Source organism: Pleurodeles waltl, chromosome 3_1 (genome assembly GCF_031143425.1).
Source record: "Pleurodeles waltl isolate 20211129_DDA chromosome 3_1, aPleWal1.hap1.20221129, whole genome shotgun sequence".
Taxonomy (NCBI): Eukaryota; Metazoa; Chordata; class Amphibia; order Caudata; family Salamandridae; genus Pleurodeles; species Pleurodeles waltl.
In genome coordinates this window covers 211,460,649-211,485,267 of record NC_090440.1, presented here as the reverse complement: position 1 = coordinate 211,485,267, position 24,619 = coordinate 211,460,649, and the positions used below count along the sequence as shown (strand labels likewise).

The following is a 24,619-nucleotide window of genomic DNA, read 5'->3' as shown; positions in this document are numbered from 1 at the left end:
TCACAATGAATTAATAAACTCTTCTCTGTTGTTCAGCATGTAATCAACGCCAGTTACAGGGGGCTGGAGCGTAGTTCCCCCCTCCCCACTCAGCCAGCAGCAGCCGGTGAAAACCTTTAACAACGAAACAATAATGAACTGTGTCACTGGAGTTCATCACTGGAACTGTTTAAAAATAAAGTTTTTTTTTTTTACATTTAAATAGGGAAGTGGCTCTAGGAGGCACAATAATCTTTTTGCAAATGGGTTACCATGCCACCTTGTTGGTTTGAAACCTTTCAATTGTTTACAAATCACTACTTTAGTCCTAAACCTCTGATACATATACCAAGAAACCACTATTTAGAAGGTATGCCTACAACACTCCATCTTTCAAATAGTGATCCCTTATCTATTTCTAAAACCATTTTTGGAGTCTGAAAAAAGTTACTGACTCCTAAAATGGGTATAGTGCATTGAAAAAAGCATTTTTGCAGTTGCAAACTCTGAATCCGAGTTTGAAACCACAAAATGCTTTCTACATCTGGTCCTATATTGCACTAATGAATGGAGTCATGTATTGTACTGTCTAGATCATAATAACAGAGTAAAACAATTACACCAAAATTATAACTCACATAAAGAAATGTGTTGCTTCTAAATAACACACAAGGGAATACATATCAAATTGTCAGTTATAATGATTGAACCTCAATTTATGGTTACCATTTCGCAGTGTTCTTCATGTCCCTAGTTTCACTTAGTTAATGTGTGATTGAGGGAAGTCCATCCTAGTCCAGTATGACAACTTGATGCTAAATTTCTTAATTTTCTCTGTAATTATCTTAAGGATTCTGCAAGAATGACAAGAACCATGACGTGAGGCTGAAGATTGAGGTGATGCGCTTACGGAATGCCTCCAGCAAGAATGGGCAAAAGGTGGGTGAAGCCTTCTTTGCCATTTACCCCCGCACCAATCAACCTCGGATTAACCTGCTGGCTGGGAAGAATGAGGACCTATACCGCTATGGAAACATAATGGCCCTTCTGCGGGTGCGCAATGAAGAGCTGGCAATGCATTGTGGGAGGCTGGCATACACTGTTTCCTTCCATGAACACCGCCCACCAAAGGCTCGACCACCATCGGCACTTTCCATTCAAACCACACCCTGGCCCAACCTACTGAATCATAGAGGCAAGGGTGGAGAGCTGACTGACAGGTCCACTACCTCCAAGATAGAGGTGCCAGCTTCCCATTTGGGTCCTATCGTCACACAGCGGCAGCCTACACCTGCAACGTCATGTGCCTTGACCCCAGAGGTAAGACAAGCAAAGGTTATTTACTCCAGCACTCCAGTTTGAATATGTGCTAGCCAAGACAGCAGTTTGAGCAACTCAGATCGTCTCTTATTTAGAGCAGGCACAAAACCAAGACAGATGGCTTAGCTCAGAGTGGCTGAAAACTGTGGGCACCTAAAATAAGGATTTTAGAATATTGGCAGAATTATGTGCACAGCTTTTGTCTTAGAGTTGCAGAATTTGCTAGGAAAATGGCTTTAAGTGCACTGTTCAGAAATTCTAGTAATGAATTATCAGTTGCTTTTGGGTAAAGAATGAGGAGCATCAGAAAAACCTTGTGTCTGTGTCAATTATCAAAAAACAAAGCACATTTTGGTTAAAGAAGGGAGTGCACTGAAATATTTGCGTTTGCGCACAAAACTGAAATATTAGTGGGTGATGGAGATAATAGTACTGAATTGTGTTGGCAAAGCAGTTTGTAGCGGTTGGTCTTTACTGAGTTCTATGGAATGACAGTGTTAGAAATGGGGTTTCTGGTTGGCTAGGATATACACCTAAGCCAGGCACAACCCACTACTCTAGTCAGGGTGCGGGAGTTACAAACCCAGGATAACCCCTGCTCACCCCCACGGTAGCTTGGCATGAGCAGTCAGGCTTAGCCCAGAAGAAAAGTGTAAAGCATTTGCACAACACACACAACACACGTGAAAATAAGGACACCACAAAGGAAACACAACAACAAGTTATATATAAAGATAAACTGTATTGTATGAAACATCATTAGACCAAAAACAACATGTATCAGCACTACCCAGCTACACAAGTATTTGTCAGAACATCACACAGGTGAGTAGTACTCTGCAAAAGGAAGCAGAAGTCAGGTAAACATATAGGTTACTGGTACTCGGCAACACAAGCCGTAGTCACGTCATCATTATCACCAAAAATGCACATCATAGTAAACACATTATCGTGAAGGCTAAGATATCATTCGGAATGCACATAGTATGAAACATTCTCAAAGGCATATCAGCATTGGCCCCAAAAATAACTACACCTATCCTGAAACACATCCTCAAAGGCCCATACAAAATAACATTTCTATAGGGCTCATGTCACAAACAAAGCATTACTGGGCAAGGTGTACAGCCCATGAAAACAGTCCCTGTGCTTTTATCAGAAGAAGCACAACCTACTTCCATTTTGGAACCTAACAAAGCAGTAGTAATAAGGGCAAAAAGAATCCTGGGGGGAGAAAGCAGCGCTTGTGAGAGTCACTGTGATCACACCCTTCACAAGGGTTGCAGTGTTCTTGCGCTTTCCTCCGAGTTTATGTGGTAACCAGAGACACTTGTCCCAATCTAGGAGCTCCTGCGCTTCAATTACAATAATTATGGTGTGGTAATGGTTCAGTAGGAATGTGGCCTCCGTCGAGGGTTACCTTTCCATCCTGCTGAACAGGTCACACAGGCCCCTGAAAGTATGCCCCCAACAGGAGGGACACACACAGTAAAGAATGGAGGGGGGACCATCCCTGGCTCCCAGCGCGGGATCTCCAAATGGCTACTGCCTGCTCTGACTGGGGGACCTCACCTGGTCCTCGCTGCAGGTAGGAACTTCTGTAGCCACTCTGGGCGCCGCTCCTCTTACCTTGGCGGGGGCTGTCACTCAGTCCCCCGCTTGGAGAACACTTGTGGGCCGTGTTTGTGGCCCAGGCAGGCTTTGTTCATTGGGATGGCTATTCCCACAATAGAGCATCTTCTGCCTGACCTCAGTGGGGGCCCGGCCTGTCCTCAGCTCTCACAGGAGGCTGCAGGCTCAAATGAGAGATGTCCTTAGAGTGCAGCTCGGGCCGTGGTGGTGAATGCACCCAAAGCAGGTGCCTGTCTGTGCCCTGTGGGCACTACACAAAGCGCTCATCTGTGCTGCTATGAGGAGCCCCTCACTACCTCTCTGGCGACGGGGGAGGGGCAAGCCTTGCACAAGGGGACATGGGTGCTTCCTTCGCTCAGCAAGGTCCCATCCAAATGAGCACTCTGGGCTAATAAAGCGCTCTTCAGGTGCTTAATATGAAAACGAGGCCCTCTACTCGTGCAACAGTACTTCCCTCACGCTGGGAACAGCAAATGATAAAGTGCCCTTCCTGTGCTTTAGTGAGGGTAATTGCAGGGGCAGGGGGACACACCACCCAGCCCCAGGAGGCAGCAGTGGGGCACAGGGATCCAGGGTCCCTGCAAACAGGCCAGCACAAGGGTTAAGAGGGCAGTGGCACTTCCTTTCAGTGACCTAGCAGGTCACAGGTCAGCAAAACAGCAGGGCTGCCCCAATGAGGTTCCTGGCAAGTCCTTCCCGCAGCCTCCAGTGTCCAGTTCCTTAGTCCATTAGTGTCTACCAATGTGGGGGAAAACCCCCTGTACTTATGCTCATTTTGAGCAGCCTCCACAAAAGAGGAAGAAGGGGCATTTCTATAAGGGTACAAATCCACGTAAACCAATAGCAGCATTCTCACTACCATTCTAACCATACCAAACATGCCTACGCCACCCCACATAGATTAGACAATACCACTTGGACATATATAAGGGCACTTCCAATGCAATCCTTTGCGAGGCGCAGCGCTCACAGTAGTGAGAAACCAAATAAGCTGTTTGTCACTACTAGGACAGGCGATACAACAAGGCACATGTCCTACCACTTACCCACACAGCACAACACAGCTAGCTAGGGCCCCCCTTAGGGGTGACTTATATGTAGTAAAAGGTGAGTTCCAGACCTAGCAAATAAAATGAGATGCCAGGTCCCTGTAGCAGTAAACTTGGTATGCAGGCTCTGCGGCAGCAGGCCTGAAACAGGTTTGAAAGGCTACTTCTGTGGATGGCGCAAGCTGCACTGCAGGCCCACTAGTAGCATTCAGTTTACAGGCCCTGGGAATAGGGATACCACTGTACAAGGGACTTACATGTGCCGATTAGGTGTAAGCCAATCATGCTAACTTTAGAAGGGAGAGTACATACACTTTAGCACTGATCAGAAGTGGTAAAGAGCTCAGAGTCCTAACGTCAACAAAAAGGGATCATAAAAATAGGAGGAGGAAGGCAAAAAGTTTGTGGATGACCCTAACAAAAAGGGCAAGGTCCAACAGGCAGAATGGAGATGTTTGATGTACACTAAATTTTCTTATTGGGATCTCCGCAAGTCAGAACTGAGGTATTCTGAGAAAGCTATGTGTGGGTACCAGTATTGAGGGTAATGTACCACTGAAGCGATCGGGTGCAGCTGTGTGCGTTGTGCAAACACCAAGGTACTGGACTGTGCTGATTGTCAAGTTCATCACCAGTACTACAGATGAGATTCTAATACTTTAAACCAAGGGTCTTCAGCAGGTCACGACAGAGGAGACACTGTGGTGCTGAGGAAGGAGGGTCGAACAAAGGAATGGGAAAATGCAGTAGAGTCTTTATGAAAATCCTTTAATTTGGAATATGACCCCAATTTTTCTTAGATGTTTCATTTTATCCATCCTTCAGGCGAAGACTAAACAACCCCCTGCTGTAAGAGAGGAATCTCCCTCTCCCGACCCTCTGCTGGAGGCTCGCTCTCCTGAACCTCCACAGGCAGTTTGCAGTCAGCAGCCATCTCCTGAGCCAGTGAGGACCCCTCGGAGACGGCTACCCAGTGATGCCAGCTTTCACCTGTCCACACCAGGCTACAGTCCTGAGCCAGACCCCAACATCCATCATCATGTGAGTAAGAGAGGTTGCATCCTCTGATGGATGCATCTTATAGGCAGCCATCTTGAAATGCTTGTTTACAGTGCAATGGTCTAACAAATGCATCTGCGATCATATGGCTCCATATCTCCAAGACACCATGTATCTCTTTATTTCACTCTTACAGGTTATTTTTCGACCCAGCTTTCACCTTTTGTGCATTTTGTCCTTTCTCTTCCCTCTTCTTTATCCCTTTTCTTTCTCACTCCTGTTCTTTATCAAATCCTTGTAATAAAAAATCTCAGGCCACAGAAATGAGTGTCCATGACCACCACCTGCAACCCAGTGGTGTAATGCAAAATAATGGGGCCTCTTTGCACAATGTGATGACGGGCCCCTGAGTCTCCCATATCGCACAGATATTCATTGGCTTTGGCTGAATAGGGCCCTTGGAGGGTTGGGGGACCCTCTGAACCAAAGGGGCTGCAAGGGGCCTGCATTACACCATTCATGTGACCACTGCATAGGGGCTGCATTACAGCCTTGCTGTGATCACTGCAAATGGATGGTATAAGTTCGACCACATTCTGGAGGAAAATTAACCGTTTTAATTTTCTGACCACTTTTCATTCCTCTGACATACACAAATTTGATGATAATGATAAATTAACTAGCTGTCATAATTCCTTTATCAAAGCTTTTAGTGTAGTAGATCCCTACAAAGTCGCCAACAATAGATCTACTAAACACCAAGCCCATTGGATTCAGCAGAGCTGAGAAATGAAAAAAAGGTCTGAAAAAGATAGGAAAGGAGATGGTGAAAGACTTAGGGCCTCATTCTGACCCTGGCGGTCTATGACCGCCAGGGTGGAGGCCGGCTGAAGCACCGCCAACAGGCTGGCGGTGCTTCATTTTGTATTCCACAGCCGCGGTCGCCCAGCCGGGTCCGGCGTTTTCCCGCCGGATTTCCCCCGGCTGGGGGAATCCTCAATGGGATTCCGACCCCCTTCCCGCCAGCCTGTTTCTGGCGGTTTTCACCGCCAGAAACAGGATGGCGGGAACGGGTGTCGTGGGGCCCCTGGGGGCCCCTGCACTGCCCATGCCACTGGCATGGGCAGTGCAGGGGCCCCCTAACAGGGCCCCATTAAAAAAGATTTTCACTGTCTGCTTTGCAGACAGTGAAAATCGCGACGGGTGCAACTGCACCCATCGCACCCCTGCAACTCCGCCGGCTCCATTCGGAGCCGGCTTCCTTGTTGCAGGGCCTTTCCCGCTGGGCCGGCAGGCGCTCTTTTGGCGGTCGCCCGCCGGCCCAGCGGGAAAGCCAGAATGGTATCCACGGTCTTCCGACCGCGGAGCGGCCATTTGGCGGTTCCCGCCAGGCGGGCGGCTCCTGCCGCCCGCCAGGGTCTGAATGACCCTCTTAATCCTCTCCTGACAGAAGGGCATATAAACTAGCCCTTCCTATGTATCATAGGAAGATTAGCGAGGCATACAGATGAAATATTGTTAACAGGATTGAGGAGGCTGGCAACTCTGCAAAATAACTATTTGAAGTACTTAACAAATTCACCAAGCCTGTTGCATGCAAGTTAGCAATACCAACTTTGCAGGAGCTATGCAACTTGCTCGCTAACTATTTTGAAGAAAAGCCCTCCTTTAGATATATAAGGAATTTTCAATATCGGCAGTGAGCCCAGATGATCCTGTTAATTGTAATTTATGGCCATCTAATGCCTCAGCCCTGCTGGAAATGATTGATGCTGTCTCTCAAAAATAGGTGCAGGACACGCTAGGGACAGATAAATCTGGTTATCCGTCTGATCCTTGTCTTACTTATGCAGTCTCCTACCTGTCATCTTTGTTAACACCCTATATTACAGATCCACACAATTTATCCTTAGACTAGTTGCCTTTTGTCATCCCCATCCTACAAAAAGCAAATGTTGATCCTTATGAGCACGCAAGTTATCGGCCCATTTTTCTATTTCCTTTTCTAGGTAAAATCTTAGAAGGCCTAGTCATAAAACAACTTTCTAAATATCTGAAGGACAACTGTATACTTTACTCTTCACAATCAGGCTTCCGGGCTTCTCACAACAAGGAGACTGCCCTTTGGGCAATGATTGATTCTACCAGATTACTGCTGGACGAAGGCACTCAAGCTATGCTGGTATTACTCGATTTGTCACCTGCTTTGATGCCGTCTCCTATTCCATTCTCATTCAGAAACTGTATGAGATAGGCTTACATGGAAAGGCCTTATACTGGCTCAAAGACTTTTTTGCTGCCAGAACCCAAGTGGTCTCAATACACCATTTCAAATCTATTTGTGAGGGGGTTTGTCAGGGTTCTTCCCTGAGTCTTATCCTCTTTAATATGTATGTGGCCCTGCTTGATAAGTCTGTTAAAGCCTGCAGTTTTGAAATAATATCCAATGCGAATAACACCCAATTATTAATTTAATTTGGGCAAGATCCTGAGACTCTCAAATTCAGATTCATCAGTTGTATAAAAAGGGTGGCTGCTTGGATGACTCTCAATTGCCTACAATTGCATGGAGGAAAGACAGAAATCCTCCTGTTTGGAAAAGCACAATTACTCTGGTGAAAAGATTGATGGTTGACATAATTAGGTTCAGTTCCATCAGTTCCACACCCCAAGAGTGGGGTAAAAAAAGCTTTGCTTTATGGTGAATAATAAACTATTCATGAAAGAACAGGTTACCTCTATTTGTGGCACCTGTTCCAGCTCTCTGCAGTTGCTTAAAAAAGTGTTTCTTGGATTCCTATAAGTACATGGAAAACACTGATCCAGGCCCTCTTTACGAGTAGTCTAGATTATATGAATGTGCTTTTGGTAGTGGCCAACAATACTCTTCTTTCCAAATTAAAGGTGGTACAAAATACCATGGCTCGATTAGTTTGTAAACTTCCACCGGGCTCCACTTCTGGTCCTACCTTAACAGCTTTACATTGGCTCCCTATTAGAAAGCGCAATCTGTTTAAGATATGTTGGTTTACGCACAAATCCCTTGAGGGAACAGCCTCTCCTACCTACTAGCTAGGGTCACGTGGTACTGTCTAGGCAGATTTTGGAAGGTTCTAAAAACTGCTGAAAACTTGGCTCTTCTGAAGATCTGTCTTTTTCTATCTGCTTAGCGCCGAGATACTCGTTCGGGAGCGAGTTGTTTTGTGCTATATGAGCCTTTTTAACATAACATAACAACTGTCACAAATTAAACAGTGAGTTTCAGTCTTAAGAAGGATTGGAGTTGAGGCGTATTAGCAGTCAATGTCAATTCACAGGTGTAGCCTAAGAGGGATTGGATTGACCTGAACTCCAGTTATCTGGCAGCCCAGCCAAAGCCTGAGGAATAAATCTGCAGCAGCAGGCAGAGAGGTGCTACAGTCACTGTCTGTACAATGTGGGGGATCACAGGCACCATTTTGCCAAGACCCTTGTAAACAAGCCTAGGGATGCATTATATTTAGTGGCTCATGGGAAGGCTTGGGTTAGCATAGTGTCAACGGCCACAAATACGTGTGAACCCTGGTCTGACCTTCCAGAAACATAGAAAAACATGAAGGGCCCTGACAGCAAACTGAGCTAAGTCGGCTGAAGAGGGTTTGTTTTTTTATAAATCTGCAATAGCACCTCTTGCTGTGAAGGGTGAAGAGGTATTAAACCAGCAGACCTAATAGTGCTTTTCTGGTAATCACAATCTTTTCAAGGAGACTTTCAGTCTTACCATAAAAAGTAAAACTGTTATGTTTTTCTTCAGGCCAGTATGTATCATGAAATAATTATATTACTAGTATATCAAAGACATTTCAACCCTGCAGCATTTAAAATGTAGATGTTTCATTATCAAAGTAATTTTGATAGTATACCAGGTAAATATATTTACCTTCATGCATCAGTACATTTGCTCATTACTGAAAACACAACTACGTAGCAATGATACAGGGCTGTGTAAATTACAAATTTCTAGTTCAAAACAAACCTGTACCAGAAGCGGTGTATTGCAGACCTATTAAGAAAAGGAACAGTGGTCCTTGGGTGCAGGGCTTATACAAGTGAAAATGTAGTTTTCATAATCATTGGATCTTAAATTTTAACTCTCTGATTCTAGGTTATTTACTGTGAAGAAAGCAATGCAGCAAAATGCCCAATTAACTTGTTTAACTAAGTAATTGTTTTTATTGTAATCTTTTATTGTTATCTTTTACTGACTTTTAATTTAGTCTAAAACTAAAATTAGATCTAGCAGCTAAAATTGTTGTTTAAATACTGTGGCCCTCATTACGAGGCTCACGGTCATGAGACCGCCAGCTTCGCCATGGAGGTCCTTCCGCCACGGAGCCAGCGGTAAGCACCGCCACATTAAGAGTTGTGGGGCTTGGCAGATGCCAAGCCTCCACAACACTGCCTGGCCCGCCGGTGCGGTCATACTGCTGTGGCCGGAAGTGAGCACCTCCAAGTCGGCAGCAGGACTCCGTCTGCCGGGCGGATTACAAGACTACAAACCGTCATGTTTTCCGTGGCGGTCATTCCCCTACTAAAACCCTGGCGGTCACGCACACAGCAACAGGAATCTCCATTCCTGTCACCGGCACACACATGCACACATGTCCCCACATATGCACACATCTGGTGTTGGCATCTGCACAGAGAGTGAATATAAAGGTTCTAATCAGAGGTGACTACGGGTGACAAAGAGGGATGGGTCAAAAGACTAAAACGGTTTAACATTGCATGGCAGAGGGCTGAATGTTTGGCTGAAAAGAGGGAAAGATGCTACCTGGAGTCACCCAGAGAGGGCGTTTTCAACCTATCCCAAGGTGAGGATGATCACCCCATCCTCTAGTCTGCTAGAATGTGCAGTTTGCCACAGTGGTACTTAAGAAACTTTTTGGGGAGGTTCCTGATTTCAGCACTTTTGCTGTCCCAGTGTTCTTTAAAATTCACCTGTCGATACTATTGTTTTGGAATAAAATTTGAGAAAGAACGGCTAAACCATCCTGAAAAATGTTTCTGGTCCAACTTGTTTATGCTATTATGTTTGCCATTCCCATTCAGAAGGAAGGAGAACTCAAACAACCCTGTAAAGTTACTTTGAAATTCCTTCTAGTTTTAACCACTCTTACTTGCCAAATGTGCCTTCAAATGTACCATTTTCCGCAATGGTTTCTAAACATTCCTTGTAGGAAAACATCTCTCTACTCCCCTTTGGTAAAATTGTCTTCAACACCTATTGCCTTAAATGCTCCATTCTCCCTTAATTTTCTGAAAATAATCCTTGGAGAGAACCCATGTTCTCTCATAGCCCAATCAGTAGAAATCCCTGGCAGTTCCTTTTGGCTGTAATGTCCTGAAGAACTGATCTTGGCAAAGCTGTATGTGTAAATCGGCACAGGATAGTAGGGAAAGTTAGAGTTAGGCGCTTTGGTATAGCTTTGTGTTTACATCAGTGCATGAATAGCAGGGGCTTTGACAGTCACGATAGGGGTGACTCAGAAGAGCTGTTTAGTGATCTCAGCACATTAAACCAGCCTGTGCTTTAATACAGGTTTCAAATTAATTTCTTGTGCTATGTATTGATCTGACCTCAGGATAGCAGTGATGCTGTCGGTCAGAATAAACTTGCATCAGCAGAGCTGTACATTGATTCTATCACAGTATAGTAAGCTGCATGGAATGGTAAAGGTGCATTTCTAGAGCTGTGTGGTGAACGGTGTTGATCAGACCCAAGCTAGAAGGTTGATGGCAATATGGTTCATGTTCCTAGGTAAAGCTGTGTATTGGTCCCAGCACTGGACAGGCGGTTGGATAAAGGTCACAGTTCAATGAGGTTTAATGATGGTTGGGTCTGATTTCCAGCAGGTGCTCAACAGGAGCCAATAGCATGAATGCAGCATCTCCTTTTCCCCTCGCAGTCAAAAAGAGTAAGTTGTCACACAGACTAAATACAGACCAGACTGCATCTCTTATCCTGCACACGGGCTGCACAACACTCTTTGTGTCCTCTGTAAGCTGCTTTGGACTACGACCTTCAACTCACCTTGAAAAAGACCTAAGCTGTTCAGACCCAATGGGCAAAATACGTGTTGGCAGATCCACTGAATTAGAAAAACTGCAAACATCTGTAATCAGACAAAGAACTCATTGGGAAAGCATCAGAAGAATATTTACCTACTGATTATTACATCTTGTGCTTTGAATATCTCTAAATCGGTACAAACACTAGTGATTTTCGAAGGTTATGGGTGCCTTACAAATTCGCTTTGTTATGTGAATATATTTTGGCGGGGTAGAGGTTTCCAACTACTCTTCTTTTGTCCTGTTTGGCTAGTAGAACGTACTACCCAAGGGATTTGAGGTCCCTTTTCACTCAGTATTGAGCCTACTCATAGCATGTGTTCTTTAGCCTATCCTTTACCCTAAACCCAGCCTAAGGACTTTCCCTTGACCTGACCATTACACAATCCTGGACCACACCCGAGCTCCTGCCCTAACCCTAGTTACTTCCCTCTCTTGTGCATTGTTTTCAAGCTATTTATTTTAACTCGTTATAAGTTGTCATTTTTTTGCTTTCCAAGCTTTATTTCTCTCCATTTTTTTCCTTTCTCCTTTTTTTCTCCTCCTCCTTGACCCGAAAGCAGTCTAGCCTGTAGGTACTGAAGCCATTAACGCCTTTACCATATTGCTACCAGATAGTAAAGGGACAATGGGTCCCATGGGTCTCATGTGGAAGGGATGCAACGTGACATGAAATTGACCCCCTACCCTGGGGTGTTCAGGTTCCCAGGCATCTTCAGATGGCTGATGACAGAAGGCCAGGCGGACAGGGTCCTGTGGTGTTATCCCACCTACTGCAGGCACGGCGGCGCTTAGCTCACTTGTGTGAGCTGCGGACTGCACCAAGCATAGTTCAGAAGGGGACCTTCAGGGCAAGACTGGTGTGCCTTGGCAGAGCCGCAGTTGATCTCATTGTTAGAAAACGAGGGGTGCGGTGGAGCTGAGGTTCCTTGGCTGATCTCTGTTGATCCCAGCACAGCATGGTAGGGGTGTATCGGTTGCCTTGGCAGAGCCGCAGTTGATCTCATTGTTAGAATAGCAGGGGCGAGGCAGGGTTGAGCTGCCTTGTAAAGCTGTGTGTTGAACCCAGAACAGTGGGGCAAGGGTATTTCAAGGCGGGTTTGAGGTGCATTTACAGAGCGGTGTGTTTAACTCAGTGCGTTAGAGTAGTGGTATTTCAAGGCGGATTTGAGGGGCCTTGGCAGAGCTCTGTGTTGAACCCAGCACAGTAGCGCAGAGTCTGGTATTTGAAGACAGGTTAGTGGTGCCTTGGCAGAGCTGTTTGTAAATCAGCACAGCAAATTATGGATATTGAAGACAGGTTAGTGGTGCCTTTGCAGAGCAGTGTGTTGAACTCAGCACAGCAGAATAGGGATATCTGGAGACAGGTTAGAGGTGCCTTGGCAGAGCTGTGTGTTGAACACAGCAAAGTATGGATATTTGAAGACAGGTTAGAGGTGCCTTGGCAGAGCTGTGTGTTGAACGCAGCACAGTAGCGCAGAGTGTGGTATTTGAAGACAGGTTAGAGGTGCCTTGGCAGAGCTGTGTGTTGAACTCAGCACAGCAGAATAGGGATATCTGGAGACAGGTTAGAGGTGCCTTGGCAGAGCTGTGTGTTGAACTCAGCACAGCAGAATAGGGATATCTGGAGACAGGTTAGAGGTGCCTTGGCAGAGCTGTGTGTGAACAGGAGGGGTGCGGCGGGGTTGTCGAGCTTTCCCAGAGCTGTGTCCAGATCCCAGCACTTGCAGGGTTGATGTGCTTTGGCAGAGGTATGGCGGCGGGGGGAGGAGTGTTCTGTGCCCTTGCCTCTTCTGGTAAACGGGCCGAGGGGAAGCTCTGGACAGTGTACGCCTTGGCCAGCGGGCGGGAAAGAACAATAAATCCCTGAAAGATGGAACATTCACAGGACAGGGATCTCCAATTACTAAAGGCCGAAGAGCCTCGACAAAGAAAACATTATCGGTGAAAAAATCAATAACAATCAGCGGAGGAAAATGAAATCAGCGCTGGGGGAGTGGGGTCGCAGGGGGTCGCAGAGGCGGCATTAGCAAGTGTTATTTACAGTCTGAGCGAACAGCCGCCGCCTGATGGATGCAGCGTTTGGTGATGTCACTTTCGGGAACTCTCTCACCTCAATCACCCCTTAAAGTGGCTGTCAGCTGTGGTGAACGGGGAACATCTCACTAACTGGCTGTCAGAGAGTGCGTAGGGGGCTCATAACTTGCGATCATCCGTCTCCGGAACTAGGGCAGACAGCGTCATAAACGGCGATCATCCGTCTCAGGGACATCCCTATGGCGGAGGAGCGTCGTCCCACTGGCTAAGAGCCAGCAGGTGCAGGAAGGAGCGGGGGTAGGGGGGATATTAGGGGAAATTAGGACTTTTGTGCACTAAGTGCGCATGTGTGTTTGGACAGCCCTCTTATGAGTGTTTGGACGGCCTAGGGCAGCTGTCCAAACTCACATGCGCACTTAGGTTTCTCCAGCCCGGCTTTGTACACAGCCGGACTGGAGAAAGTGCACAGGCCCCAGGGTTGTGTCTGAGCTTCAGTCACTGCCGCTCAGACCAATCCTGACGCTGCTTACATGCTATGTTTAGCATGTAAGCAGAGCCAGGATTGCTGGGGATTCTCTTCTGGTGTTCCAGCAAATGCTGGGACACCAGAACAGGAAAGGAGGATGAACGAGGCGGCAGAAGTGGATGACGGGGGCGACGAATGGAACGTTTTTTTTTTTAATGTATCCCCCCCCCTTGATATCTGCAGCAGCTGCTGTTGTATCTTTCATTTCAGCTACTGCGCCTTAGTGCTCCTCACCCTTTGAACATCCGTACCATGGACCGTCTCATAGTGTGTCACGCCCTGTGAACACCCTTATCATGGACCGGTCCTTATAGCACCACAGCCTGTGAAGACCCGTGTCAGGGGATGGGGCTCAGAGCTCCACAACCTGTGAACACCCATCTAAGGGACTGGGGCTCAGAGCGTCACACCCTGTGAACATCCATCCCAGGGACCAGGGCAGAGGTTGTTTTCACCTACTATCATCAGTGTAAGAGACCAAAGGAGTTATAGTTGTAACATGCAATCGTCTGTCTAAGGGACTGGAGCTCAGTGCGTCATAACGGATCAACTTCTGTCTCAGGGACTGAGCCTTAGTGCGTCACACCTTGTGAACAACTGCCTCAGGGACAGGGGCTCTGAGCGCCACACTGTTATGTTTATCTTCAAACCACACGCTATCACTGGTGTTACTATGTACAACACATGGTTGTTGTTTTCATTGTAATAAGGGAATGTTGGGGAGAGTTCTTATGGTGACAGTTGCAGCTGGACTCACTATCTTAAAGGAAGTGTTGGTCTCTTTCCTTACTATACTAAATAAATACTAAAATAAAGAAGTTAACTTACTACACTGTCTTCATCCCGTGAATACTTAACAAAATTGGCGATGACCCACGTGTATTTTTGGATCTTCTGCAGCAAATTCCTGTGAATTTTGGCAGCGGTGCTGATGAGCGGACCTTGTTAACCGTGCTACTCACCTGGTAGGGTCTCAAGGATCTGTGGGGGGGTGCTGCTGCTCGAAGAGCCAGGTCTTGAGGCGCTTCCTGAAGGTCAGGAGGTCCTGGGTCAGACGTAGGTTGATGGGGAGGGAGTTCCAGGTTTTGGCGGCAAGGTGGGAGAAGGATCTGCCGCCGGTTGTGGTCCGGTAGATGCGGGGGACGGTCGCAAGGGTGAGGTTGGCGGAGCGGACCTCGCGTGTCGGGATGGGGAAGTTGAGACGCTCGTTGAGGTAGGCAGGTCCGGCGTCGCGGAGAGCCTTGTGAGTGTGGCTCAGGAGTTTGAAGATGATCCTTTTGTTGACGGGGAGCCAGTGGAGGTCTCTGAGGTGAACTGAGATGTATTCATGGTGAGAAAGGTTGAGGATGAGTCATGCTGAGGCGTTCTGGATGTGCTGAAGTTTCCTCTGGAGCTTGGCCGCTGTTCCTGCAGAGAGACCATAGTCCAGTGTGCTGCTAACAAGGGCATGGGTGACCGTTCTTCTGGTTTCAACGGGGATTCATCTGTGCTGACACACTGAGAGGAGACAGCACCAAGGAGAGGCCAATACACAAAAAAATCCACAAAGAAGTTGATGGGGTACAGAGAGTACTGAAGTACGCTCGCATGCACACATACCACACGCATGCAGGGGAAGCTCAAAAGGAAGTGCGGGTTACCAAGGAACCAGAGACATGTCCCTACGTGTGCATGCAACACACGCAACGTGACCTCCATATTGGAGTATAAAGAGTTTAGGCACAAGTGCTCAATGGAGAACAAACGTAAGAGTAATCAAGGTACTGGCAAGTGTCACATGCAGTTGAAAGTTCACTTCGAAAAGCGCTACTGAGGTAAATTGCCTGTAGGAGTATTGACACCAGAACTGCTAATGTCTAAGCGCTAGCAAGAGCATGTGGAAAAGAAGCACAGATTTTCAATAGTACTGTTAATGTCTAAGTGCTAGAGAGAGCACATGGAACAGAAGCTCATATTTTCAATAGTACTGTTAATGTCTTAGTGCTAGAGAGAGCACATGGAACAGAAGCTCAGATTTTCGACAGTATACAAGTACGTTCCACTTAAAAGCTGTTTAAGGGAACTTTATAGTACATATAAGAACGTATTATGTGTTTGTGTGAGATTGTTGAGTCATGTGTGCTTCTTATACTTTTTTCGTTAGCACCACCACAACCATTTTTGAGTTCTACAAGTGAAGCGCCCATTAAATGGCATGAGTGGAAAGAATACTTTCTCAGTTATATTGATACCAAAAAAAAGCTACTCTTGCACTCATCGGGTCCACAAGGGCTCATAGTGTACAATTCTAATGAAAATAAACTTTGTAGTTCTAGTGACTCTGATGTATTTCAACATGTGTTAGCTGACATGGATAAATATTATTCTACATCTGTGTGTATTGCGATTGACAGACACATTTTTTTCATGAGAAAAGAGAAATAAATTGGAGCCTTTGGAAGATTATTCTACAGCCATAAAAAGGTTGCCTTACATGTAGATTTGGGGCTTTACATGATGATCTAATTCGAGACCAGATCATGTATGTTAACAAACATATTCAGGAGATTTTGTGGATATATGGGGAGGCATCTTTAGCGGAACTGATTGCAGTGGTTAAGAAGTCAGAAATTTCAAACAAGTATGCAAAAGCAGAGGGGACAACTTAAAAGGTAGAATCTAAGGATGTGATTTGAAACAAAAAGTTAAAGAGACAAACCCAAACTTCAGAATGATAACAAGAAGGGTAAAAGTAAGTAACAGCGTTGCCATAGGTGTGGGAGTAAAGACCAATTAGCATACAGCAAAAACTGCCCTGTTAGAGACCAAAAATGTAAGGACTGTGGAATCAAAGGACATTTTTGCCAAAGTGTGTGTGAAAGGAAAGACAAATAAAACTGTAGCCAGAATACAAGAGGAAGCAGACTTTGGGTTGTAGTTCGGAAGAGTCTGAATCACAGTCAAACATAAAAGACAATGATTTTGTACTAGGTATCACAAAATATTTAAATAGTAACATTCGAGGTCTAAGCCAATGTGTGACATGAAGATTGAAGGGGTGGAGATTTCTATTGTTGCAGACTCGGGTTCTCCTTACACAATTGTGGACAAATGGATATGGAAGGAGAAATCTAAAGACGTTTTACGGAACTCCCTAACGGAACCAGATGTATCTCCTGAAAGCTTTACCGGAGACCCCAATCCTTTGAATGGGTTTAGGAGGCTGTCATTTGGGTTTAAGGGGAGAAAAGCAATTTGAAAACTTTATGTGTCAGAAGCAGGACCTTCAGTTCTTGGTTGGATCGACCAGAGGGCCCTAAACATTGTTTTTGGACCCCAACAGTGAGGATCAAGTGTTAGTGATTGGTGATGATGAACAGAGAGGGTTAACTTATAAAGAAAATACCCAGAGGTGTTTGTGGGGAAGATTGGCATATGTAAGGGATCTTCACACAAGGTGGTGCTCAAAAAGAATGCTATACCCCAGGTACAGAAGGTCAGGGAAATTCCATGGAATCTGAGAGAAGAAATGAACAATGAGATTGAGAAACTAATATGGGCAGGAGTCATTAAACCTGTAGAGCCCTCTGAGTGGGTTGCCACATTGGTAGTAGCCAGACACTCCAATGGGAATATCCGCTTATGTGTGGATCTCAGGTATCCCAACATTAACAGTGTTATTGAAAGATTCCTATTACCTAAGATAAATGAGTTATTGATGGTGGCTAAAGGCATGGAATGGTTTTCTCGAATTGATTTGTTCTCCGCTTACCACCAGGTAAAACATCATGAGGATAGTAAGTCACTAACCACATTTATGACCCTCCAAGGATGCCTCCAGTTTGTATGTATGCCGTTTGGACTCACGTCAGCAGCTATAGTGTTTCAAAAACTGATGCATAAGCTGTTCAAGAACAAAAAGGGAACTGTATTCTTCCAGGATGATATTTGAGTCATGAGGTAAAACAGGGACCAGCATGACTGCAGGTTGTATGAAGTGTTGGAAATTCTTCAGGAGAATGGGCTTAGAGCTGAATTTAGTAAATGTAGATTTGCTATGAAAGCTTTGGACTACCAAGGGCATGAGGTCAAGTCAGAAGGAATCAACCCTAAAAAGAGTCTCCTTAGTGCAGTAAAGGAGGCTTCAGCACCTACTAAGAAGGATGAGCTAATTACTTTTTTCTGAGGTTAGTGGAGTTCTATGCAAAGTTTGTGAAGAACTATTCAGAAAAAATCTATAGTTTACACTAGCTTCTTAAAACAAGGTCAAATTTGCATGGTCTGACACTTTCCAAGTAATTAATAATAGTATCTCTATGGCTGGAAGTTTGCAAGGTTTTGATCCAAAGTTGCATTGCATCTTGACTACTGATGCAAGCAAAAAGGGGTTTGGATTTGTGCTGTCTCAGAAGGGTTCCAGAGGGTCTGAACACACGGTGGGGTTTGCACTAAGGTCCTTATCGCCAGTGGAGGAATGATAATAGAAAAAGAAGCACTGGCCATTGTGTGGAGTCTGGAGCATTTCAGAATTCTTTTATGAGTTACAAAGTAGAAGTGAGGTGTGATCATAAGCCATTTCTTAAAGTATTGTCCACAGAAGGTCTGTTTAATGCAGTGCCTAGGGATTGCAAGAATGCCAGTACTCCTGTTGGATTATAGATACAACCTGATATATCTCCCAGGTGTTAGGAACAAGGCTCCTCTTCTGCCCCCTCCCCCTCTTCAGCACCTTGAGACCCTCATGGGTGAGTAGTGCGCTTTACAAATTGCTGATTGATTGACTGAAGGTAGCGGACTGCCTTAGTAGGTTGCCTTTACCACTAGAAGAGAGAATCACTGATGACAGTGAAGGAGTATGTGTGGCATAAATGGGTGATGAAAGGATAGTTGCTATTTCAGAAAAGGAATGGCATAAGGCTAGTGAACAGGATGTCACCTTGGAAAAGGTGAAAAAATGTTGGGGAGAGTACTCATGATGACAGAAGCAGCTGGGCTTCTTATGAGGAAGGAAGTGTTGGTCTCTTTCATTTCTATACTTAAATAAAGAAGTCAACTTACCACGCTGTCTCTGTGCCTTGAATATTTAACACACACCCTGTGAATACCCATCTCAGGGACTGGGGCTCAGTGCACCAAATCCTTTGAACATGCACCTCAAGGACTGGACTTTAGTGCACCTCTCCCTAAGAACACCCGTCTCAGGGACTGGGGCTCACAGCGTCACACTCTGTGGTCATCTGTCTCTGTGACTGGGGCTCAGAGCATCACACTGTTTGAACATCCATCCCGGGACCACAGTAGTTGGTGTCTTTACTTGCGGGCATCATTCTACAAGATAGATATTTGGAGCCTCATAATTTATGAACATCTGTCTCAGGGACTGGGCCTTAGTGTGTCAAAACCTGGGAACATCTGTCTCAAGGGCTGGGACGGGGGTGTTGCAACCTGCGATCACCATTCACAGAATGTGATCATCTGTGATCTTCTGCCTCAGGGATTGGGTCTCAGATTATCATCACCAGTAATTATCCATCTCAGGGACAGGGGAAGTGAACTCCATAACCTGTGATCACCTGTCTCAGGGAATGGGGATTAGAGCATCGTAACTTGCCATCATCCATCTCAAAGACTGTGACAGAGCACCATAACCTGTGATAACAGGCAAAAGTAGTGATGTTCGTCAAAAACACCTCACCATGGGACTCCAACTGGTGGCCGGCCGAACTCGAACCTGAACTCACACCCAACACCCATGCAAAAAACCTCTGAGTAATTGTCAGCAGCAAACTGGACATGACAGCATGTATCCGTGCTGTCACTGCATCCTTCTTCCACGCCCTGAAGATGCTGAAAAAGATCTTCAAATGGCCCCCAAGCAACACTAGAAAAACTGTCACTCACGCTGTAGTAACCAGCTAGTTGGACTACAGGAACATCCTCTATGCCAATATATCCAACTAACTCACTAAAGGACTACAAACCTGTAGGAATCTGGCCTGGTGTGTGTTGAGCATCTATGGTGTTATCACCTTATACCAGGCCCAGGTATCCTCCTATTAGTGAGGTGTAGACAGTGTCTAGGAGGCCAGAACTCTCTAGAGGTAGCTATGGATGAGCCGCCAAGACTTATCTAGGAAACATGCAAAGCTTATGCAATACCACTGTATACACAGCACGCACACACACGAAAGAACCACACAGTGTTACAAAAATAAAGGTACTTTATTATGGTAACACAAATACTAAAATACTGTATAAGCTATACTATACTAGCAGGTGAGTAAACACACTATTAACTACACATTAGAAGTCAATAATTGACATAGAAAGAGATAGAAAACAGTGACATAACAGAAAATAATGGAGACCATAGGGGGAAACCAAACCATATACTAAGTAAGAGGAATGCGAAAGTCAGTCCCCTACCCAGGGAAGTAGAATCTGTAGAGGGGAACTGGGGGAATTAGAAACCCCAAAAGGTAAGTACCAAGGTGCCCTCCAGCAACCAGGAGAGAAGAGGTAAGAACCTGTTTTTTCCCCAAACCACAGGTAAACTTTGGAAAAGGACTGTGCAAGACCCAAGCAAGACTGAAGGAAACCAAAGGTGCATCCTGACAGAAGAGGACCTGCAAATGATGTGGACCAAGTCCAGTTTGAGTTAGAGTGTTCAGTTGGGGCAGGAGCCACTACCCACCCTTCTGGAGATGCAGTACCAGGTTGACGGTGAAGACCAGGAGTCGACTATGCAGCACAGGAGCAGGAGAAAAGTTCTAGGAGTGATGCAGTTGATGCCTCATGTTGCAAGAAGATTTGCAGTCAGTCAGTGGTGTAGAAAAAAACACCAACTAGCCTTGGCAAAGGCAAGAGTCACAGTTGAAGAGTTTCAGATCTGCTGGGGACCAGGAAGGAGGGGAGTCCAAGGTTACCCTTGGCAGTGAGGAGAGTCAGACGTCGAGGATGCACCCCCACAGGCAACTCGCAGGCAGAAGGCACGAGAGTCGCAGTGAGGCCCACTCAACACATCTGGGGAGGATTCCCACGTCGCTGGAGCAGCAGGCAGGAGACTGTGCTTTGCAGGGAAGAGTGCTGGAGGCTGGGGCTACATGGAGCCTGAATTAACCAGTCTATCACAGGCATGGCAAGGGGCACATGCCTGCTCAGTGCTAGGATACTCTTGCGGTTGAGAGTGCACTTTACAAATACACATAACATACCAACTTAACAGAATCCTTTTCAAGGATTACAGAGGAATCACTGTGTTCATGTGCCTCGGAGACTAGGGCAGGGAGACTGAAAACCTGTGAACTTCCATCTCAGTGACTTGGGCTCAAAGCGTCATAACTTGTAATTATCTATCGCAGAGACTGGGACAGAGCAGCTGCTAACCTGTGATCATCCATCTCTGTAACTGGGGGCGGGGCGGGGAGGGGCGGGTCAGTGATAACCTGTGATCATCCATCTCAGTGGCTAGAGAACAGGGCACCCTAACCTGTGATCTTCTGTCTCAGGGACGGGGTTAGAGAATGTCTCTGGAAATGGGACAGGAAGCAGTCTACTTTTTGATCATGCATCTCAGGGACTGGGGCTCAGAGCATCATAACCTGTGACCATTTTTCTCAGGGATTTGGACAGACAGCATCATAAACTATGATCACCCCGCCAAAAGAAAGGAGCAGAAAGTGATCATCCATCTCCGGGACTGGGTAGATAATGCTATAACTTGCGGTTGCCTATCTCAGGGACAGGCAGAGAGCATCTTGGTGACCAGGACAGAGAGAGGACTATCTTATAATCATCCCCCTCAGAACTGGGGCTCAGAGCATCATAAACTGAGATCACCCATGTCAGGGACTGAGGCACAGAGCATCATAACCTGTGATCATCTGTCTCAGCACCTGTGTCTCAGTGCGTCAATCCGTGTGATCATCTGTGTTATGGACTTTTGCTCAGAACATCATAACTTGTGATCATCCATCTCAGAGACCTGGGCAGACAGCATCATAACCTGTGGTCATCCTCCCAAGGGGGCAGGGGCAGAAAACATCATAGCCTGTGATCATCCATCTTCTGGACTGGGTAAATAGTGTCATAAGTGATGATTACCTACCTCAGGGACTAGGGGAGAGAGGGTCTTAACCTTTGATATTTCATCTCAGGGACAGAGCCAGAGAGCATCCCAGGGACTAGGACAGAAAGAGGTCTACCTTAGGATCATCCCCCTCAGAACTGCGGCATCATAAACTGACCCATCTAAGGGACTGGGGCAGAGCGTGCCATAACCTGTGATCTTCTGTCTCAGGGACTGGGGCAGAGAGTGGCATAAACTGTCATAAACTGTCATCATATATCTCAGGGATGGTACTGGGCAGACAACATCATAAGTTGAGAGCGTCCATCTCAGGGGCTGATGAGAACAAAGTTTTCAACTGAGGACAAAAGTTTCTGTGACCCATGTCCAGACCTAGATTACACGTGATCACCAGTTACAGGATCTCTTCAACTCTACCACAGATGCAGTGCCTCGGGTTCATAGATAATCAAATCAGGGACAAAGACTGATAGCTTCATAACATCTAACCCAGTGCTTAATTTGTAAATAAAAATGGCTGCTGCAATTTAATGTGAGAATACGGACTACTGAGGCAGCGTAATCCTGAAGCCATCTCGGGCCTCTTCAATCCGTTTACAGCCACTCCCTGTCCCTTCAGTTCACTCTTGCAATGATTTCTCCAATTGTGACGCTTTTTCGTTTTTCTCTTCCTCCGTCTTTCCCATATGTGTATTTTGCTCGCAGCAAATGCTTGACGCAGAAAAATAAGAGCTGGCTCTCAAAAATAAGTGCCGGTGCTCCGTACCGGAAACAAGAAGCACAAATGAAGCACTGAACCGATCTCAAGGACTCCTGCACACCGCTACATATTCCTAGTCTCTGGTGATTAGCGTCCAAGGCGCACTCTCACTTCACCTTTCTGCTTATTTCTCTGTCTTGTGATCAATCCCTTTCTCATTTTCCGCCGCACTCTCTCTTTTACTCACTCATGTCTCTAATTGTCACGCTTTTGCGTGTCCACCTTCCCTGCCTCTCACACGCCGTCTTCACTCATCCCTTCTCCTTGTCTTCTTTCTGTGTTGATCCTCCGCCCGCCATTAACTGCAGCCGCCCGGGTCCCCCTCAGCCCGGTATAGGATGATTAATTCCTGCTGATTAAACTCCACGCGGGGCGATCCATCTTGTCCTGCTCGGTGGGTGTCATGTACTGAGTATTCATAACCCTCAGAAGCATTGTTAGAGGGAGAATGAAGAGGACAAATATTCAGAGCAGACAGGCTTTGGCAGTAACTAGACAGATGAGCCAGAAGGGACTCTAGTCCAGGGAATTGTGGGATTACCAACCTATGGTTAAAGGCAAATGAAGAGTGAGTGATAGCATGTGCCCTGGCTACTGCATTACTTTCTAGGTGCTGATTCTAAAAGTGCGCGAGCAAGACCAACGTCCTTAGTCCGAGAAATATCATGCTTTAATTTAGTTCTTGATAGGGGGTGTGGAATTCATGTGAATTGTTTTTGTGCATTTATGTGCAATTTCAGAGAAATCACGCACAATTACATGAAATGCACATCTGTCATTTTGCACTATATTTTTGTGCAAAATGTGCACCTGTGCTCTTTTTTTGACATGATGAAACATTTATTGGTAAAAAATTAGCACTGGCATCAAAAACACAAGCGTGTGGGTAACAGCCGCTCACGTTCTGGCTTTTTTTGCGTCATTCGCTTGCTCTTGCAGGAACATTTTACAAAAAAATAATGATGGAATTCTTGAATTAATCTCAGCCACTGATAGTTACTCCTGGCCGTATTACAGTCCATTGTTATTTTGCACATGCCATCACAGTTTGGACCCAGCCATATGCAACTCTGTCTTGACCACGCTACAGTGAGATAAATCCAATCTCTGCTGCCAGGCCTGGTCATCCCTGAATCGGAATACAAGCAACCCAGGTCCGATGTTGCCCTAGTTAAGGATCATCAGCCAGGTATAGTTGGTTCAGTTTCAGTCTTAGATTGCCATGTCCACATCTGTTCCACCCAACCCATCTGTGCACTCCCATCAGCTGTGCACATTCAGGTCTTGGCCTACATTGGCCTACATCCAGGTCCTTGTTTTCCTTTTAAGGGACAGCATCGGCTTCTATAACCCCCCTGCTCCCGTGGAGATCTAGGGACATTCCCCATGCCTTGTTATATGTGACTAGACACTTTTTTCTCCAGGACGCAAGCTTTACTTCTTTGCATTCTGTAATAGCTGGCTGAGAAACCTTCACATGACCAAAGTGGAAAAGTGTTTCACGTCCAATGAGATTGCTTTTCAATTTTTGATTGACAGACTTTGCAAATTGATCATGGCAACCTAGCTACCAAGCTATCTCTAAATATCTTTGACCTAATTTGATCTATAGTTATGTGACTTTTAATGTGAAAACAAGAGAACGGATTTTCACGAGGTCCAGAAAGATTGAGAGATTTAACATACCACGTCCATCTAAGTAACTGCTGCCAAAGTGCCTGAAGATTTAAAAAAAATATTTTTTCAGAAGCACAAAGTGACCATTACTAAGGAGTTGCTTTTGCCAACATTATATTATATTACAGTGTGTGTATATGTATATGTATATATATATATATATATATATAGATAGATAGATAGATAGATAGATAGATATCATAAGGATCACATTGTATCAAACAGAATCTCACTCGCCTTGGAAACTGCAGAACCCCAACACAACATAACAAGTGTATTTGTAGAGCACACGCTTACTTCCAAGATGGTCTCTTGGCATTATTAACCGATAATGGATATTTATTTTTGGTCAAATAAGTGGTACTATGCTACTAATTGTATTGCCCTGAGAAGGATAAAGCACTAAATGAACCCAGCATTGGTTCCTATTTTTGATACTATTCAGTGCTTTTGTTTATTCA

At 45.6% G+C, this 24,619-nt stretch overlaps 1 protein-coding gene across 3 annotated transcripts in view; it reads left to right on the top strand.

Moving 5' to 3' along the window:
- Positions 1 to 24,619, top strand: part of CCDC33 (coiled-coil domain containing 33) — an 808,167-nt gene that overhangs the window by 65,776 nt on the left and 717,772 nt on the right. For all 3 annotated transcript variants that reach the window (XM_069222214.1, XM_069222216.1, XM_069222217.1), the window contains exons 2-3: positions 830 to 1,299; positions 4,806 to 5,021. In XM_069222214.1, coding sequence (XP_069078315.1) covers positions 830 to 1,299; positions 4,806 to 5,021 — 686 coding nt within the window. The remainder of the gene's footprint in view (positions 1 to 829; positions 1,300 to 4,805; positions 5,022 to 24,619) is intronic.